The 20,538-nt window shown below is 46.4% G+C and overlaps 1 protein-coding gene across 1 annotated transcript in view; it reads left to right on the top strand.

Annotated features, from left to right (window-relative positions):
- The window catches only part of LOC144105685 (receptor-type tyrosine-protein phosphatase H-like), a 145,440-nt gene that overhangs the window by 42,053 nt on the left and 82,849 nt on the right, over positions 1–20,538 (top strand). Inside the window, exons 7-8 of the mRNA XM_077638791.1 lie at positions 7,911–8,249; positions 19,380–19,685. Coding sequence (XP_077494917.1) covers positions 7,911–8,249; positions 19,380–19,685 — 645 coding nt within the window. The remainder of the gene's footprint in view (positions 1–7,910; positions 8,250–19,379; positions 19,686–20,538) is intronic.

The following is a 20,538-nucleotide window of genomic DNA, read 5'->3' as shown; positions in this document are numbered from 1 at the left end:
GCTGCGGCCACCCTTTCCCCGATAATCGAATGTTTGCAAGAAACCACGAAGTTGGCGAACTGACAGAAAATAGTAGGCTGTAATTACAGACTAGCAGCGATTAAATTTTGGTCATACGTCTAAAAAAAATACAGTTTTCAGAAAACCCTTATAGCGGAAAAATTTGCCTCGATACGGGAATGGATCCTTGGAATACCAACTATGGGACAGCATTGACGGACTGGAGCGTGCTATCTACAATAAGAAAGTTTACTTTGAACCCCTCTCAGTCTTAAGAAGAAAGAAAACCAATTTTTTTACTCTTGCAGTTTGTAGCCTATTAAAGTCGAGAGTATTGCTGGAATTGTGCTGTTCGATCTTGCGAAGCTGGAGGCGAAAATAGCAAAACCGCAGATAGCAGCCCGAAAGAATTTGAAGTGCTCATAATTTGCCTTCGTCTTCTTGCAATGCATTTCTGCCATATTGGCTCCTTAGCTATGTAGATTTGACAATAAAAAGAGGCACAAGGAACAAATTCTGCCACGAGGCATTCAGCTTTAACTTTTTTTATTTATGGGAACGTCTCTTTGTCTATCCATGCTGTACATTTCCGGCTGCCTTGTGTAATGCAGCCCGCAGTTTCGCAAGATTTCACAAAAGCTTCGGCGACAACGGTTTTTCACATCCTGCCCTATATTCTTTTTTGTTTGCCGGATGTTCACATAAGCGGTTATCAGGGCTGCGCAGCGGCGCGAAGAATTAATCACCTTTTGATAATACCGCTGGATCGAGTGTCTGTGACACGAGCTGTATGACATGCGTGTTGGAAATAGAGGCTGATGCCACTGTATATCCTGGGTGAATTCAAGCAATGCGTCAGAACTGTACAAATAAAAAACAACCTATATTTATAGCCGTAGAACCTTCCACAAAAATCAGCAGAGTGGTGGTCATCGTCCAAATGCACGTACTTGCTGCGCTGTGCACAGGGCCTTATTTTTTAACTTATACACTTTTTAAAGAACTGTGAGGGATAATTCGGTGCAGTCTCTTTGGTTGGATTGTACGGTAAGGGGGACATATTGCAGCGCATGTAGTTTAATAATTACACGATTAACAACCTGCAGATAACTAAAAGATTCTTCTATTTTTTTTAATTTTAGGTAGGAGTTTATATCTCGGAATTGATGGCTGTGAGGACATAAGCCGAGCACTGTTTTTAATTATCCTTAATCGGCAATGTGGTTCCAAATATAGAAGGTCAAAAATATGCATTTGAAAGCATGCCGAATAGGCTTTCTGGCATTGCACATATATAAAATGCCGTCTCTTGTACTTTTTATGCTCCAAATATCGGCGCATTTGGTGTTTTGATGATCTAGAAGAAGTTAACTTGATTTCAGCGATGAAACCGCGAGCAGTGACGCCATCTTATAATTAATGCTCGTTTTGTGTTTTGTTAGCTTCACTGAAGCATGAGCATCAGGCGGTCGTGCGCCAAACACAAGGTATAAAAAATTGTTTTGTGGGAATTTTATAAAGTAAGTGGAAAAATGTGGTGATTTAAAGGGTCTAAAAAGTTAATTCTACTGCTTTAGTGAAGAGGAAAGAAAAAAATTTTAGGAAAAGATAATGGCAAAAGCTTTAAATAATGTCAGGCAACCTCAGCAGCCATCCTTAACTGATCAAGGATTTTGAGGCTCCCAACCAATGAAATAGGGACCTCAGCCTTCTTCTCAGGAATGAGAAAGTGGCTGGAGTGCATCATAAATAAATGGGCCGCTGAGTTAGAATTTACGATTCATCATGAACACAAGCTGCTCGTAAAAAGCTAAAAACTTAAGATATGTCAACAATTGCATTATCACCTAAGAGCTGCAATCGACGAAAATGGAGTGTTCACTATAAAATTCAGTAAAGTACTTTTCTCTTATTTTTTTTTCGAGTTTTGAGAATGAGAGTAAAATATTGTTTATTGATAGCTCGAATCCACAACTTTCACAAAGAGGTTTGTGTTGTTTCATCAGTAAGAAGTTATATCTAAGGTGTGTGCTGGTCCTATGCAGAGACAACATAAAAGTACTTCTATAGAACATTCCTGCTGCATACAAGTCCCATTCTCCGAGGACAGGCTTTACAAAATGAAGCTTGTTGTTTTTTTCATTATCTCAAGTTGTCTGCCATTGAGCCCTAAAGTTTCAATTTATTAATTCCATGGAGTGTGTAAGGAGCATGCAGACTTTTTGATTTTATCACTGCGAACTTCTGCTGCCCAGAGGTAGGCTCTTTAATTTCCATCTATTCCAATAAGGCGTTAAACAATGCCGGAAAGCTAGCAGAACACGCTTTTAATTTCTTATTTTTGGCATTCGATATTTCGTAATATATTAGCGATTAAAAAAATTCAAAGAAGTGCTCACTTTAGGTGTTGAGGGCCACTAGTTCCCCAGTAATACCTTGCTCAGTGAAATAAAAAATGAACGGTATAATATACAATGTAATTAACCGTAGAATCTGTGGGCCATATGAGAGTAGCACTAATGTTTGCTTTGCGGTGCAATGCAGCTTAACAGGTCGCAGTGGATACCTCTGACAATTTTAATATATATATTTTTAAAGATAAAAAATCGCCCTCTTTTTATTTCAGCGCGTAGCATTGTCTCAGGTTTTGTACTAAAAATGCCCGGGACGCTCACATGCCGGTTTAAAGAAACCCGAAATGCCAAGAAATAGTTTACTGACACGTATCTGCTCATTGGAGAATTCGCCTATTCATAGAATTATTACTGTCTTCACTTCCAGCTGTTGATCAGCTCTGCATTGATCTACACCTAGTGCTCTATGTTAGCTGAGTTGGTAGGGGGATTGCACCGAACAGGTTGTGGTCCCGGTTTCAATTTATGGACAATGAGTAATTTTTGTTGAACTGCGAAATTTTTGTGAAAGGCAAATAGCATTGCTCTGCAGCCTCCGCTCCGCTCTTCTTGGTGGTAATGCTTCAGCTGTGCTTTGTTGGAGTCCGTATGACATGCGCTTTTAGGGATCCCTCAAAGCGTTTTTTTTTAATCTCTGCCCACCTTCAATCTTTTTAACATTCAATGTTTACCTGTCTCTCATGTGCCTGTTGCAGCCGAGTTCTTTCTGAGTTATTTGCTGTTTATTCCTTGTACCTGAAGGTAGCTTGCGTATTAAAACTAGATATGCGCCATCATCCATTCATAGCGTTACCTACTCTTAAGGAGACAGTTGTTTCTTGCACGCACGAACATCATAAAGAGGCAAGGCATTCATGATACGATGAGGCAGCAGCTTGGAAACGAATGATATCGTAGCATGAGGTACCCACGGGTCGTTTCCCTCTGGTTCCTTCTTTTTTGGCCGCTTTCGCATGACTGGAGAGCGTAGCCATTCTTGATTTTGTCAACATTTACGCAACACGATTGTTTTTATGCAGTGCAAAAGATACAAAAATTTTAAATCCGCTAACGTTTTTGCGAATGTCAACAAAAGCAGAGGTTTATAAGGATTTGATTCTACAAATGTAGTGAATATTGCTAAAGGTATTTTTTTTCTTTTTTGACGTGATGCACAGGCTCTTGTACCATTACCTGCCCCGGCACTGAAGTAGGCTATGTGGCCTTGGTGTAATTATTGTTCTTGTGCTGAAAGCGAATAATCGGGACCGGAATTACTCTCTAGGGCTGTTTTTTGCGGGTTGGCACAAATCAGTTCGAGATTTGCAGCAATACGGAACAGCAACTGCATCAACATGGTTGCCTGAGAATATTTACAGAAAGCAAGAGTTCAACACTTGTTTTCTCGTGGCTTACGGGCGCTGACTGGTCCCGGGGGAACTTTGTCATTCTAGCAATCACGCTTTGGTCCTGCAGTTTGGCAAGAGTGTTATCTGCGTTCATGCAACTGAGCTGCATTGTGGACGCGCTTAATCAGCAACCCGAGCCAGGTCATCTTTTATCTACGTTAGATGGAGCAGTGACCAATGGCAGGGCAGGAAACGAAAGGAAGAAGACATGTAACAGAACATAGCCCCGTGTGCGAGAATGATATCTTAGTACCCGGGTTCGAAGCTGACCGCGGCGGCTGCGTTTCGACAGAGGCGAAACGCAAAAGCCCCCATGGGCTGTGCGATGTCAGTGCATGTTAAAGATACCCAGGTAGTCGAAATTATTCCGGAGGACTCCACTACGGCACCTCTTTCTTTTTTCTTCTCTCAGACTCTCCCTTATCATTTCCCTTACGGCGCGGTTCAGGTGTCCACCAATATGTGACAGATACTGCGCAATTTCCTTTCCCCAAAAACCAATAATATAAGCAATATTATCAAAATAACGTTTTAAATAACCATATTCACAAACTGGTTATTTCTAAACAGTACTGTATTGGGGCCGCATTAATTAAAAATGCAGATATAAAATTACGACATGTTCGGACTGCGGAATTGGAGAATTAGGTTTCTTCGCATCAAAAACTCTTTTCACCCCAGCAAACGACTTGGACATCTAAGCGCGAATTGACCAGCTTTAAATGTTCGCATCCACGTACTTTGAAAATGGTATGGAATGATTTTTTTTCTCATGCTCTGTAGTTGTTGTCGTCGTAGGCGCGCCTGTATAATAAAAAAAAACGTAAAATCAGGAGTCTAGTCAGCGAACCCAAAACGTAAACAACTGAGGTGACTTACCTCTTGGGAAAAAATAAAAAAGTTTCTACTAAGGGACTTCTGCTGTCTCGAATGCGGCCCAAATTCCACGAACGCTCAAGAAGGCGAGAACGGTCTCAATCCTTGACATCTATTCGCCGCCTCAAAAACGCCACAAAGATTCTCCGGGTTCTCGATAAGATAATAGAAAGGCTGCTATAGCTAGTACATCTCATTTCCACTTACTGCTCACCCGCCTCAAGAATACATGAGCAAAAACGAAAAGGTCGGAAAAAAAACTTGTAAACATACTGGATGAGTGGCCGATAAAGGTTCCCAAGAGAGACGTTTTTCTACGAACGGATGAATGGAAGATTGAACACTAAAGTTTCAACCGCCGAAATGCTGGCACAGTGCTCGGCGTCAGGTGATAAGAGAATTGTGCTTGGACCTGTTGATAACGAGGCCATTGTGCCAGTGACAGCGATTATCTCAGCACCCTCTAAATGGTGAAGCTCCCACATGATTAATCAAACGCTCAGGTTTGTTTCGGCCGCTAATGTAAAAGGCTTGCTGCAGAAAATTGTTTAGTTTCAAATGTTGACCCAATCGTCGCGGACGGACATATGCCGGAATAATTATGAGAACTATAGAGCACTTCTTATTCCTGCGCCTGACCATACAGAACTGTGGCAAATAAATCACATTTCTGAAAATTTATACTGACATTGACCACCTGAAAAAGAAAACACAGCTCTTCCCATACATTGAGTTTCACGTTGTAAAGCTCGCATCGTTAAAAAAGAAGCTCCAGCCTGACATTCGCAAAATAAAAATTACCTTGTACACAACTATGTGTATTGTATGCTAATTGTTATGAATTAAAACAAATCGCGCCCACAGAAATAGCGATTACTTTAGTAAATTTTTATCTTGAAAGAGGGAAAGGGAGAGACCTCCTTTGAGCCCCTAGTTGAATACGCGAAGCGAACATATATGAAATTACCTTCTACCTGTAAGGCAAAATACAGGATGCTTTCGCCTAAATACCTGCTCTCGAGAGGTAATTATTTTGGCGGTAACAGCATTAATGCGTACGAAAAAATTCGAGAACCTTATTCCTCACTACTAAATTGCTCCTTATGTAACTGTAGCAGCAGAAACACACTCAGATCAATGTTGCATGTGTGATCTGTGTTTTAAAGTTCTCTCGAAATGTGAATAGTTTAGGAAAATTCATTATTAATGTTTACAGTCTCCAAAAGAAGATAAATCCGTGCACACTGGCGGAGTCAAGCAATTACCTTGAAATGAGACAAAGAGAAAATACAATGGAGTACGCCGAACCTGTGTTTGTCATCTCTCTCGCTCGTGAACGTGCACTGCAAGTGTAGTTGCAACACTTAAAACGTTATCAGCGTGGTCAATAATGGTTATCAATGACTTGGAGTGGTAACTGATTTTATCGTCATTTCCGGTCTGGAATATTGTTTGCTGGATCACGTTCTCCCTTTCCAGGCGATTGTTTGCCGTTCATGCTTTCGTAGATGGCAAACACTGAGATTAGCGACAGAGTTTCAGAGCCCCTAATCTTATTACTGTTGAACAAGGCGACCTTTCTTTTTATCGAGTGACGTACGAATACGTGTTTTCTGTCAGAATGTAGATGGGATACTATTCGTTTTGACGAAATAAATGCATATGTTTTGTTTAACACGGCTAAACGACTGAAATCAGACTACTGAAGAGGTACAGGAAAGGGAGAATTTATTTTGCTCATTTCTCGTTAGTTCGAATTCCAAGAGAAGAATGGATTGCATTATTTGCGCAAACTGAAGGTACGACCTCAATTGCTGTAATTCTGTTCCTGAAGCAAACATCATTTGAGGTGCTAAGGATAAATATCAACCAAATGTAGATGCAGACTACTGAAACGAGAATACGGAGAGTACTCTCTGCAAGCACAGCATTAAAACATGTGTTTTTGCTGGCGCACCAGGTTCACCTGCTTTTTTTGAGGAACAATATTTTAGAAAATCAGTGTAAAGACACCAGGCGCAAGCCTTAGAGATTCTAAGTGCTCGCAGCTTGTATTTTTTGTCCGCTTTACACAGTAACATTTCACTCTTGACGAAGCCGATAATGCTAGGTCTGCTACACATGTTGTCTCGAGCTACGGTTAAGGCCCTCTCAGATGTGCTCAGAAATTGGTCTCTTTATACAGCACCTTCGCTAATCACGTTGGAAGCTGCTGTTATAACCAAGTAATACTGTTCAGAGTAAGGGAATGCTGAGTTACATCTGGACCCATGATGGGCATAGGTATCAATGCAAATGTGGAACAGGTGGCCACGCTTCTTTGCTCCATCTCTTTTCTACGTGGTACGAAATATGTGCAAGCTATCGTTTCAATGAAGGCATAGGATGTCGCTGCGAATGCATACACTGCAGAGCAAAGAGAACTGTTTGATACTACCCAGAAGAAGGTAAACGAAAAGTAAAATTTGATCACGCCTTAGATGTCATTGCAGAGAGCTTTATTATGATATCGAAGCGTAACAATTTGTCTAGCGTGGAATCAATGTTATGTTTTAGTTCACAGCTTCTAGAAATGCAGCTGGTTTGAGAGACAAAAAAGTGAACTGATCTAGAGAAATTATTCATGGTTCCATTCAGCTCTTCTGTGTAATATTTTATTTAGAAAGCATTATATGTCCCATCAGTGCAAACACTGGCGTCCGCCGTCACCGTTTATGCCGCGAAATTCGGAGGCTGTGAATGTTCATGCACATGCACATGGAGGATGTACATGTGCGGTGAACGATAACAATGTAGATGCAAGCAAACATGTATGGTCATGAATCCGAACATATGAACTAAAAGAGTCATGACGCGTGGTCATAGCAATCACTCATAGTTATTGTGCAAAGTAACACTGCTCAGAACTTTACAAGTAGCGTAATGTAGGGCGTATAGAGTTTGTGCAAATTATGCTTAGACACGACGCGTCGTCATAGTCATGAATCACTCTGCAACTTAGCATAACAAAGCACTCTAAACTATCGTAGTCATGACGCGTAGTCAAGGGCATGACGCATGACTCAGCACTTTACTTCAGCAATGTAGCATGACTCAGCACTTTAGAATTGATAATTCACAGTGATGACTCATTGCACATACTCATTCTGCAACGTAGCATCACTCCGCACTTTAATGCTTTATTATTATCACACGCAACCAGTCTCAAGTCCTCTCTGATAAATTTTTGCAGCTCCCGGAACCGTGACCAGCCTTTCCGCTGCTCAGGTCACCAACCATAGCCTCTCGTTGGCCTGGGAAGCGCCGGATTTCACAGGCGGCCAACTGGACCGCTATGTGATCACCTACTGTGTGGTGGAAAGCTGCAGTAGAGCATCAGGTTTCAGCGACGAAATGACCTGGAACTCGAGCGGATGCAAGATTGTGAATGAGAAGAGATTGGAACGAAACATAGACGGCTTAGATCCATGGACCTGGATCGCTGTTAAAGTGACCGCTGTAAGCACCACTAAGAACCATACAGAGCTGTTCGGAGATGCTGCTACAATCTGCAAAAGGACTAAGATGGGCGGTGAGTCTTAAGCTCTCTCAACTTACCTTAATTGTGTGGTGAAGTAAGCGGGAAGGAACTGGCATGGGACTGCTCGTGGTGCATATGGATAATGGCTTCTAGTGCTTAGTGATTTCAGGACAGAAAAACTTTTGACACTGCAAATTAATTCAAACTTGCTGCAAAGAAGCACTAATCTGGAGGATAACCTGAAATAATTGTAAAGAAGGGAGAGGATGTCTGACTGCTGTAAAGTGTTGACAGCGGACAGTTTTCTGTGTATGATCACGTCTGAAAACGAAAAGGAATCACGTGCCGAGGCACCACCACTCTTGTTATATTTAAGTTTCACTACAACGCGAAAATATTTCCCATCGTTTTTTCGCTTTTAGCATTCCTGTTTGAAAAAAAAAGAAAACTTCCAATGTAGTAATAATTATTTTCTCCATCGCCATGGCCGTTATCTTTATTAGGCCAGGTAAGTGGACTGTAGAACAAAGCCCTTTTTATGTGACCTCTCGTACGGTTTTCGCATAGTAGCGACAGGTACAGTGTTTGTAGCAACTGCCTAACTTAGTCACTCCTTCAGTACATCTACCACCTCCGCCATGCTTCATACTCGCACTGTCCCTCGGAAACATCTTTTCTCTCCTGTATTACGACGTGCTAAATTTTTAATTTCGCTCCTAAATTAACTCAAAGGCTCCAATGCTCCAAAAAGCACGACACACTGAACAAAGCTCCAGCCTGAATAGAACTTTGAAAACTCGTTATTGTGGTATTTGAACAAAAGCATCGAAAGCGCATATCGAAGCGAACAGCTTTGTTCGCTGTATGCATTTAAATTACTGCTCGGTGTCAAAGATTTCATCTCCTAAATGTTGCTGTTCTCTTCCGAAACCACTGGTTTCGTAGTTCTTGCTTCCACAAACTAACCTGATCTTATTTGACATGGCAAGTTCTCGAAAAAAAGCTCGTTAGTTTCGGGAGTTGATCACCTCATACGCTCGGCTAAGAAGAACGCCGTAGTGGCAGGTTACAAATAACCGAGGGCCCGTGGAGTTGTCTCTCGTGAACGGTGTGGAGTTTCTGGATTTTGTCTTTTTCGAAAAAGAGGCCGCGGTAGCTGGGATTCCAACCCGGGAACTTGGGCTTAGCAGCCCAAGACCATAGCCGGTGAGCCTCCACAGCATGCGCGCGTTAATTTTTAACAGTTTAATTTGTGTCTCAGGGAGATAAGCATCCATAGCACCAATATTGAGAAAGGAACGTTCATCTTATGGAAACATGCGATCGACGCGTCGTCAGAAAACAATTGCAGCCTGAGATATAGTTTCTTAGCCTTGAAATTCGGAAAGTCTGCCTTAGGAGGATTTGAATGAGGCCGCCCTTTTCCGCCGTTTACCATACAATATCAGGCGCAAGTGCATTTCTTGAAAAAAAGATAGACATGAAAAGAACTTCATCCAGTCGATTGTATGCCAAGTTCTAAGCTTACAGGCGCAAGCGGACTGAATGAACCTGAATGCGGTGCTAAGCTTGAGAGGCGGCAAGATGCAATGCTCAAGCAAGATAATGATCATGAAAGTATTTATTGAAAACCAAAAAGGCTTGCCTTAGGTGGAAGAGTGATCGGGTCCGTAGTCCGGGACACCGTTGGGAAAAGGCGCTGCCCGTACTCTTTCGACGACGGCTTGTTGTTCCTCGATGTCCGAACCGGACTGGGCCGCCTCCCAGCTCTACCACGTTGGCTTTATTTTTTGAAATACTGTTATTTTTCTGACAATCCCATAACATACCATATAAGGGTTTGCTTTCTAGCCACAAAATTTAATTACTACAGAATCCCAAGCGGATTATAGAAATTATATGCGCGGGAAATCACGACGATGGCCTGCGAAATTATGAGTCAATGTAGTAATCCATCTGCAAGAAAGGAGCTCATATGTGTTCCAGGTCAGATGAGAGTTGAAGGAAACGGGCGCACACACGCTTCGACCCGGGCTTTTCTTCCCCTTAATCTTTCTAGGTCCTCTCCTACTGATTTAGACCCTTCCTGTACGTTAACAACATGCTCAGGGATGCTACAGCACTTGCGCATTGAGAGGCAGGCGCTCCCGAGGCCCGCTAACGGTCTTAATAAATCATAAGAGTGTCACCTGGGACGCCTACAAACTATGTCGTTTAATAATCTAGTTACGATTCACGGCATTGAGCCCGAGTCCTTTTCGGCGCAGTGCTCATACAAGAGGAGAGCTTTCAGTGGCAGCGCGCACTGGCGGTCGTTTGAGGAAGTATGGGGCTCGTGTCTACTATGAGTTTCTAAAACCTGCCAATCGGTGGCGCAATCATTCGCATGCACACTAGGTGGAAACGCCACACGGTTGGCATTTATATGAGGGGCGTTTTGTTTGACGCACATTATAATCTCCTGCCCGGCGTTTTTCTTAATGGACATTATTGATAGCGCCGCGGATAACTTTCATCGTGGGCATGCCGAGTAACCTTCATTAGGTACTATCGCGATGGAAATAAACAGGCGGCGCCTACGCGCTGCGTTGTTCGAAATTATTTTTAGCGCGTTTTTACCTGCCCGGTAACAAAAAGACGTTAGAGTCGTCCTAGAATGCATCGCGGACGACTCTAGCGTCTTTTTGCTGCATCTGAGTAAAATAGTGATGAAAAGGAATGCGAACAGCGGAGCGCCTAGGCTGCTTTTTGTTCGCGTTTCTGTCCATCGCCCCTGTACATGGGCTTTCTTGGAGCACCATGCTCCTGGAACCCGCTTGTAACTCCCGTTATAAAAGGTTCGTCTTACGCACAGGTTAAGCATGCTCTATGCTCTACAGACGCGTAGTGCTGAATCGCAGTGCAGTTCTAAAGGGTTTGGGAATCGTTCCTTGCTTCACGTATTCGACGGTGACTACGGGGAGAACGTTACTGCATTAGATCTTGCACTGAAGCTCGCACATAGCGCAGGCCGATGCGCTTGAGGTAGGCGAAGCGAGGCCCGAGCGATTAGGTGTCACAACGCTTGAGAGATGTTTTTCCGCTTTCTCGACATTTAGTGCCACGCCGTCTCGTTCGCTACAGATGTGTGCGCGTCTGTAAAATATGTCCACTCGCTTTAGGCTTTCTAAACTTATGTAAGAACAGATTTGAGCTAAGGACGGGCGCTCTTTGTGATAGTTTTCAAGATGTTAGCATATTGCAGTCACCTTTTCACAAGTTGTTGATTACCGCAGGCGGCCTGTTAGCTTTAAATTGTGCCCGAGGAATCGCGCAGAGTGTTTTTAGGTGCGTGCGCGCTTTTCATGAATACTGCGTCTTGTAACCGCCAGAAAAAGGGAAAATTAAGGAGTTCACGCGCAACTAGGGCGCCTACACTTCAGATGACTGGTGAACCCTGCGCTGAAAAAAAAAAAAAACATCCTGCTGATAATAAGGCAGTCATATTTTGTAGCTAATCATTTCTAGAAGAAATCATTTTCCCCCTTCTCATGAGTAGCTGTCGCTATCTCAGTGCAAATACCAGGTCCTAAGGATATCCAAATCATAGCCGAATTTCTCAACGCCGTTGAGTACTTGCGAGCGATGTCCATTGCATTTACTTGTTTTAGATGGCCTGACACGCTATCCAGTAGATATGCCGTTCGGATGATATTTAGCAAATTTCCTTGATTTACGCCTTTTTACGTTGACATAATAGTCGCGAAGAAGGTGGCAGTGCCGACTCTGATATTTTTTTCTAATACAAGATATCTGCAATGATGTCTGCTCATTTTCATTTATTCTTTTATCACCGATTCTCAATTGAAATAAATAATGTGCTTAACGTGTAAAAGCCACATGCTCCAAAACAAGGGTCTTAAATTCGGAGTTGTTTCTGTAGCATTACAGAAATTCTTCCTTCAATATGTTGGTGCTGCCTGACTTCGGATTGGTAATGCTTCTGTAGCCTTATCTGTACTTTGCGCATGCTTGTTTTCAGGCATTTTCGCCGTGAAAGCGTGTGAGGCAATGCAGATTTTACCCGAAAAATTTCAACAATGGTCGAAGAAACTGCACCGTTGTAATTGGCCGTAATCCTTGTTTTTTCTCTCAGTCAAAATCGCAGAAAGCGTAAATTAGTCTGCAAAATATTTTTTACCCGGGCCGAGCAAAATGTTTCTCTTGGACGCATAAAAATCTCCAAGCAAATTTCCCTTATTTCAGTAATAACCGATATGTCCTTATTAAGGCATTTGAAAATCTTCTGGGACTTCGTACGCACCTCGCTTGGATAGAGAAAGTGCTGCCAAAAAGACATGTGAAGGATGCCCGCGGAAGTTTCTCTGCACTTCCTGGTGATATCCGCATGTTCTTTCAAGACTTCGCAGAGGCTTCACTTGGATGTCAGTGTTGTCAGTGGGATGGTACCGGCGTTGATAACGAGCGAACACTGCGATTCGCGCAATTTGGGCCAATGGCTGGGATAGGGATAACAAATATGTAACTGAACGGAACGACAAAATAATGCTTGTAAAGTACCGCCACTCGACTAAACACGTTGATACAGAACTCAGCCTGGATGGAGAAAAAAGCTGTGCCGGGAAACATAAGTCTGCTTACGTGCTATGAATGCGAAAGCATTGTGCACTACTGCTGTTTTTTTTTTTGGTGTGTTTGTGCACAACTACTGGCGCAGTGGTGCAGCGGTTAAGCGATGCGCCACTGCTCTGGCAGGTGGCTGTCCTTGTCACAGCCACCCGTTGGGATCGTGCTACCCATGTTGTTCGCGCAGCTGGCGCGACGCTACTACGAACGTACCGAAGCTTCCTCCTAATTACTGCTGCTCTTCGGCGCTCCTCCGAGCTTACCAGAGCTTTCCCGAGCTTCATTTCATAAGCTGCAGCTTGCGCGGCGCTCCTCCGAAGTTATGCGAACTTACCCGAGCTCCCACGCTTTGGATGCAGCTTGCGCGCGCTCCTCCGAGCTTACCCGAGCTTCCTTGCATAAGCTGCAGCTTGCGCGGCGCTCCTCCGAAGTTATGCGAACTTACCCGAGCTCCCTCGCTTTGGATGCAGCTTGCGCGGCGCTCCTCCGAAGTTATGCGAACTTTCCCGAGCTCCCTCGCTTTGGATGCAGCTTGCGCGGCGCTCCTCCGAAGTTATGCGAACTTACCCGAGCTCCCTCGCTTTGGATGCAACTTGCGCGGCGCTCCTCCGAGCTTACCCGAGCTTTCTTGCATAAGCTGCAGCTTGCGCGGCGCTCCTCCGAAGTTATGCGAACTTACCCGAGCTCCCTCGCTTTGGATGCAGCTTGCACGGCGCTCCTCCAAAGTTATTGCGAATTTACCCGAGCTCCCTCGCTTTGGATGCAGCTTGCGCGGCGCTCCTCCGAAGTTATGCGAACTTACCCGAGCTCCCTCGCTTTGGATGCAGCTTGCGCGCGCTCCCCCGAGCTTACCCGAGCTTCCTTGCATAAGCTGCAGCTTGCACGGCGCTCCTCCAAAGTTATGCGAACTTACACGAGCTCCCTCGCTTTGGATGCAGCTTGCGCGGCGCTCCTCCGAGCTTACCCGAGCTTCCTTGCATAAGCTGCAGCTTGCACGGCGCTCCTCCAAAGTTAAGCGAACTTACACGAGCTCCCTCGCTTTGGATGCAGCTTGCGCGGCGCTCCCCCGAGCTTACCCGAGCTTCCTTGCATAAGCTGCAGCTTGCACGGCGCTCCTCCAAAGTTATGCGAACTTACACGAGCTCCCTCGCTTTGGATGCAGCTTGCGCGGCGCTCCCCCGAGCTTACCCGAGCTTCCTTGCATAAGCTGCAGCTTGCACGGCGCTCCTCCAAAGTTATGCGAACTTACCCGAGCTCCCTCGCTTTGGATGCAGCTTGCGCGCGCTCCTCCGAGCTTACCCGAGCTTCCTTGCATAAGATGAAAGCTTGCGCGGCGCTCCTCCGAAGTTATGCGAACTTACGCGAGCTCCCTCGCTTTGGATGCAGCATGCGCGCGCTCCTCCGAGCTTACCCGAGCTTCCTTGCATAAGCTGCAGCTTGCGCGGCGCTCCTCCGAAGTTATGCGAACTTACCCGAGCTCCCTCGCTTTGGATGCAGCTTGCGCGCGCTCCTCTGAGGTTACCCGAGCTTCCTTTCATAAGCTGCAGCTTGCGCGGCGCTCCTCCGAAGCTATGCGAACTTACCCGAGCTCCCTCGCTTTGGATGCAGCTTGCGCGCGCTCCTCCGAGCTTACCCGAGCTTCCTTGCATAAGATGAAAGCTTGCGCGGCGCTCCTCCGAAGTTATGCGAACTTACCCGAGCTCCCTCGCTTTGGATTCAGCTTGCGCGCGCTCCTCCGAGCTCACCCGAACTTCCTTTCATAAGCTGCAGCTTGCGCGGCGCTCCTCCTAAGTTATGCGAACTTACCCGAGCTCCCTCGCTTTGGATGCAGCTTGCGCGCGCTCCTCCGAACTTACCCGAGCTTCCTTGCATAAGCTGCAGCTTGCGCGGCGCTCCTCCGAAGTTATGCGAACTTACCCGAGCTCCCTCGCTTTGGATGCAGCTTGCGCGCGCTCCTCCGAACTTACCCGAGCTTCCTTGCATAAGCTGCAGCTAGCGCGGCGCTCCTCCGAAGTTATGCGAACTTACCCGAGCTCCCTCGCTTTGGATGCAGCTTGCGCGACGCTCCTCCGAAGTTATGCGAACTTACCCGAGCTCCCTCGCTTTGGATTCAGCTTGCGCGCGCTCCTCCGAGCTCACCCGAACTTCCTTTCATAAGCTGCAGCTTGCGCGGCGCTCCTCCGAAGTTATGCGAACTTACCCGAGCTCCCTCGCTTTGGATGCAGCTTGCGCGCGCTCCTCCGAGCTTACCCGAGCTTCCTTGCATAAGCTGCAGCTTGCGCGGCGCTCCTCCGAAGTTATGCGAACTTACCCGAGCTCCCTCGCTTTGGATGCAGCTTGCGCGACGCTCCTCCGATGTTATGCGAACTTACCCGAGCTCCCTCGCTTTGGATGCAGCTTGCGCGCGCTCCTCCGAGCTTACCCGAGCTTCCTTGCATAAGATGCAGCTTGCGCGGCGCTCCTCCGAAGTTATGCGAACTTACGCGAGCTCCCTCGCTTTGGATGCAGCATGCGCGCGCTCCTCCGAGCTTACCCGAGCTTCCTTGCATAAGCTACAGCTTGCGCGGCGCTCCTCCGAAGTTATGCGAACTTACCCGAGCTCCCTCGCTTTGGATGCAGCTTGCGCGCGCTCCTCTGCGGTTACCCGAGCTTCCTTTCATAAGCTGCAGCTTGCGCGGCGCTCCTCCGAAGTTATGCGAACTTACCCGAGCTCCCTCGCTTTGGATGCAGCTTGCGCGCGCTCCTCCGAGCTTACCCGAGCTTCCTTGCATAAGCTGCAGCTTGCGCGGCGCTCCTCCGAAGTTATGCGAACTTACCCGAGCTCCCTCGCTTTGGATGCAGCTTGCGCGACGCTCCTCCGAAGTTATGCGAACTTACCCGAGCTCCCTCGCTTTGGATGCAGCTTGCGCGCGCTCCTCCGAGCTCACCCGAACTTCCTTTCATAAGCTGCAGCTTGCGCGGCGCTCCTCCGAAGTTATGCGAACTTACCCGAGCTCCCTCGCTTTGGATGCAGCTTGCGCGCGCTCCTCCGAACTTACCCGAGCTTCCTTGCATAAGCTGCAGCTTGCGCGGCGGTCCTCCGAAGGTATGCGAACTTACCCGAGCTCCCTCGCTTTGCATGCAGCTTGTGCGGTGCTCCTCCGAAGTTATGCGAACTTACCCGAGCTCCCTCGCTTTGGATGCAGCTTGTGCGGTGCTCCTCCGAAGTTATGCGAACTTACCCGAGCTCCCTCGCTTTGGATGCAGCTTGCGCGCGCTCCTCCGAGCTCACCCGAACTTCCTTTCATAAGCTGCAGCTTGCGCGGCGCTCCTCCGAAGTTATGCGAACTTACCCGAGCTCCCTCGCTTTGCATGCAGCTTGTGCGGTGCTCCTCCGAAGTTATGCGAACTTACCCGAGCTCCCTCGCTTTGGATGCAGCTTGCGCGCGCTCCTCCGAGCTCACCCGAACTTCCTTTCATAAGCTGCAGCTTGCGCGGCGCTCCTCCGAAGTTATGCGAACTTACCCGAGCTCCCTCGCTTTGGATGCAGCTTGCGCGCGCTCCTCCGAACTTACCCGAGCTTCCTTGCATAAGCTGCAGCTTGCGCGGCGGTCCTCCGAAGGTATGCGAACTTACCCGAGCTCCCTCGCTTTGCATGCAGCTTGTGCGGTGCTCCTCCGAAGTTATGCGAACTTACCCGAGCTCCCTCGCTTTGGATGCAGCTTGTGCGGTGCTCCTCCGAAGTTATGCGAACTTACCCGAGCTCCCTCGCTTTGGATGCAGCTTGCGCGCGCTCCTCCGAGCTCACCCGAACTTCCTTTCATAAGCTGCAGCTTGCGCGGCGCTCCTCCGAAGTTATGCGAACTTACCCGAGCTCCCTCGCTTTGGATGCAGCTTGCGCGCGCTCCTCCGAACTTACCCGAGCTTCCTTGCATAAGCTGCAGCTTGCGCGGCGGTCCTCCGAAGGTATGCGAACTTACCCGAGCTCCCTCGCTTTGCATGCAGCTTGTGCGGTGCTCCTCCGAAGTTATGCGAACTTACCCGAGCTCCCTCGCTTTGGATGCAGCTTGCGCGCGCTCCTCCGAACTTACCCGAGCTTCCTTGCATAAGCTGCAGCTTGCGCGACGCTCCTCCGAAGTTATGCGAACTTACCCGAGCTCCCTCGCTTTGGATGCAGCTTGCGCGCGCTCCTCCGAGCTCACCCGAACTTCCTTTCATAAGCTGCAGCTTGTGCGGTGCTCCTCCGAAGTTATGCGAACTTACCCGAGCTCCCTCGCTTTGGATTCAGCTTGCGCGGCGCTCCTCCGAAGTTATGCGAACTTACCCGAGCTCTCACGCTTTGGATGCAGCTTGCGCGCGCTCCTCCGAGCTTACCCGAGCTTCCTTGCATAAGCTGCAGCTTGCGCGGCGCTCCTCCGAAGTTATGCGAACTTACCCGAGCTGCCTCGCTTTGGATGCAGCTTGCGCGCGCTCCTCCGAGCTTACCCGAGCTTACCCGAGATTCCTTGCATAAGCTGCAGCTTCCGCGGCGCTCCGCCGAAGTTATGCGAACTTATCCGAGCTCCCTCGCTTTTGATGCAGCTTGCGCGCGCTCCTTCGAACTTACCCGAGCTTACCCGAGTTACTAGCGAATAACTCAGACAAGCTCGCGTAATAGTACACACTTTTTGCTCACACTTTCTGTTAGCGCACGCATGAGCCAATTAATGCTTACGCACAGAAAAGATTCGACAACGATGGACGCTCGGTAGCTATAGTAATAAAATGAAACATATTACGTCCGGGCGGAAAATTGGGCTGACTCGATGAGGCAAAATATCTTCCACATATGACTAGAATAGCCTTTGCATGTACGGTGGTGTCAAACACACCGTCTAATGCCAATCCCACAGTCTGACAGGTCTTAGCAGCTCGCGGAAGCATATTAAGTACCGATCATCTTGAACGCTTTTGGGAAACGACGGGAGATTGCATATATTTGGTTTTTCACACGCCTTCCGTGTTAAGCTGGTTAAGCCACCCTTCTATTCCGTACCTTAATTGTGCCTCCAATATTACTGAAGCCTCTTATAAAATTTTGCTCTAAAATATGTGCTGCCCACAAGAGATGTCTTTAGTAAAACGGATGTGCACTAGCTCATTTAAAAATGTGCTCTATTGCGGAAGGAGCCTTTAAAGGTTACACAACTGCACCCAGCTTTGTCGCTCAAAATGTGCTGGGCACTTTATAACAGGGCAGATGTGTGAAGGATAGCGAGAGTTATTAGAGATCCTACGGACGCTTTCTATTTTAACTTAAGTACATTCATTACGAATCTGCTTAGCTCAGTGCAAAGGCTGCCTGCGTTGCGCTTTCAACGACAACTAGTTTTAAAGCGTCTACACGATTTAAAAAATTCCACCTGTGTATAGAAATGCGTTTGCTGTGCCTTGCGAATATCAGCGGTGTACTGGTGACGAAAAAAAAATTTCATAACAAGGGGCAAATGCGACGGCACTGCAATTTGCCGCAGTCCTAAATGTTTTTTGAAGTTCCAGTGCCACAAAACGCCCATGTAAGCAAGCACAGATCCGATGCAACAAGAGGTATGAATGCGAGACATTGCGTAACTTATACTCATAAAATCAAAATAAAAGCACTTTTGTACGAAGCACAGGGTATTCACAAATAAGACATTCAGCTATGTATGCTACGATGGATGGTGACGACAATTGGGCCAGCAGTAAGGTAGCAGAAGTCTACCAAAAAGCTTTCAGTTCCGGCAAACTAAGGAAAGCAGCTCACTGTCAGCAATGCGGGCATTTCTCCTTATTTAAGCTTGACATTGAACTTGCCAAACAGCGTGCCGAAAACGCCGCCACCATTATATATTTTGTAGAAGGTATTGCGTGCAGTCACGTTCAGTCCACATATATCTGACTGCATTTCGCATTTCAAGCAATCTAAAAAGTCGTGTTTAGAAGAGTGAACAAGCAGCCTAGATAATAGTGTAGTGCGCAGTTTTGTGGAAAACTACATGATAATTTATGTGGGAATTAAAGTAAACTTCCAAGCAGATCAAATGTGGAATGAAAGCTGTATAATATATAGTCCAGCTTCAGCATCTTGTCTACAAGATTAAGGTGATAATCTTAGTGCCACTTCCTGTCAGACTTGAGGAAGAGAGTATTATGCATGCCCGCCCTGAAAATGTCATCAAAAGCAATATCCAGTAAAACAATAATTTCACAGCGTTTTGCCGCTGCTTCGAAGAGCCATGTGTAACTTATTGCTGAATGTTTTAGCTTCGCATTCAGCCTTTATATATTAAGCAATAAACCCTTTATGGAAATAAAGTAACTTTATTTGCAGTGTCGCACTGCTCAAACTTATGACGGCGAGTGTATAAACTCCCGACACGACTAAGTGCTGAAAAGACGTCGCGAAATAAAAAAAGCGGAGATTAAAATCAGTAAAAAAGTTGTGCATCTCACATGCACTTGGTACGAGCTTTCTGTTGGCTCAATAGAGCACGATAGAAACAAGTAATTTACTACCATCTGATGCCTATCCATTTCCTTTCACCCGCATCGCAGTGCCTGGAAGGCCCGAGAACATCAGTGTAAAAGCTGAGAAAGATGCTCTACTTGTGAGTTGGAAGCCACCAGAAGTCCCTAACGGGGAAATAGCGAACTACCGAATCTGTGTCTCCAGTGCTAAGAACAGTACTTGTGAAACTTTGGAGCCCTCTGGTAAAGACACTGCAGCCATCGTGCCATCGACATCCATAGACCTAATTCCATGGACATCGTACAATGTATCATTAGCTGCACGGAACATTGAAGATGGAGTCCTCCTGGAAGGCGACGCTGTCATGACCACTGTGAAAACACTTCCCGCGGGTAAGTTTTTGCCACGCACGCTTGAAATGTGCGTGATTCATTGATTGATTAAAATACTGAGTTCAGATTTTTTTGTTTGTTTAAAAAAAAACGAATCTATGCAACCACTAAACCAATCATGCCGCTCTGAGGTAGACATCCGAAAACCAAAAGTATTGTTCTGCGTCCGACGCGTTGGAGATGGGTATTATCCGTCATATCGGGGAATGCTGGTTGCCGTTGTTAAAAAAAAGGAAATTAGTCAACAAAAAGAGAGAGAATAAAACAGAAGTTAGATTCGAATGTTTCAGAGATATCATCATTGGAAGCGGGGTAATACCACTTACATAAAAGCGCTTTCTTGCCTCACCATCCCCGCAGATATTTGCGATTTCAGGTGCGGACGCCTAACGGTTGCCCTGCATAGAATTTCACTGCTCATTTAGAGGCTATCGACAAAATTATGAGAAAAATTTGAGATTAAGAAGTTTCCCGGAATAGGGTGATCGCTGCTGGCACAGGAGAGGGTTAATTGGAGAGATATGGGAAAGGGCCCTTGCCCTGCAGTCGGCTTAGTCAGCCTGATTATGATGATGGCACGACCACCCGTTTTCGCGAAATGTTTGCATACGCCTGCACCTATCATGTGGTCTATTAGCGGCTTTGAGACTACAGTTTTTGGTTCTGATTTCGGCATCCTTGGAGGGTAGATAATGAGAGTTGGTTATGTGAATACTACCAGCAAGCAAGTTCTAATTGTTATGGGCCTCGGCATTGCAACGATCGATGGAGCGCTGAATATTTACGAAGTTTTTTTTATGGAAACGAAAGTCATTCGTCAGAGCGTGCTGAAGAGTACTTTGGTTCTGCTACA

The sequence above is a fragment of the Amblyomma americanum genome, chromosome 9, assembly GCF_052857255.1.
Source record: "Amblyomma americanum isolate KBUSLIRL-KWMA chromosome 9, ASM5285725v1, whole genome shotgun sequence".
NCBI classification, from domain to species: Eukaryota; Metazoa; Arthropoda; class Arachnida; order Ixodida; family Ixodidae; genus Amblyomma; species Amblyomma americanum.
Note: the sequence above shows the minus strand (reverse complement) of the source record. Positions and strands in the feature narration are given on the sequence as shown.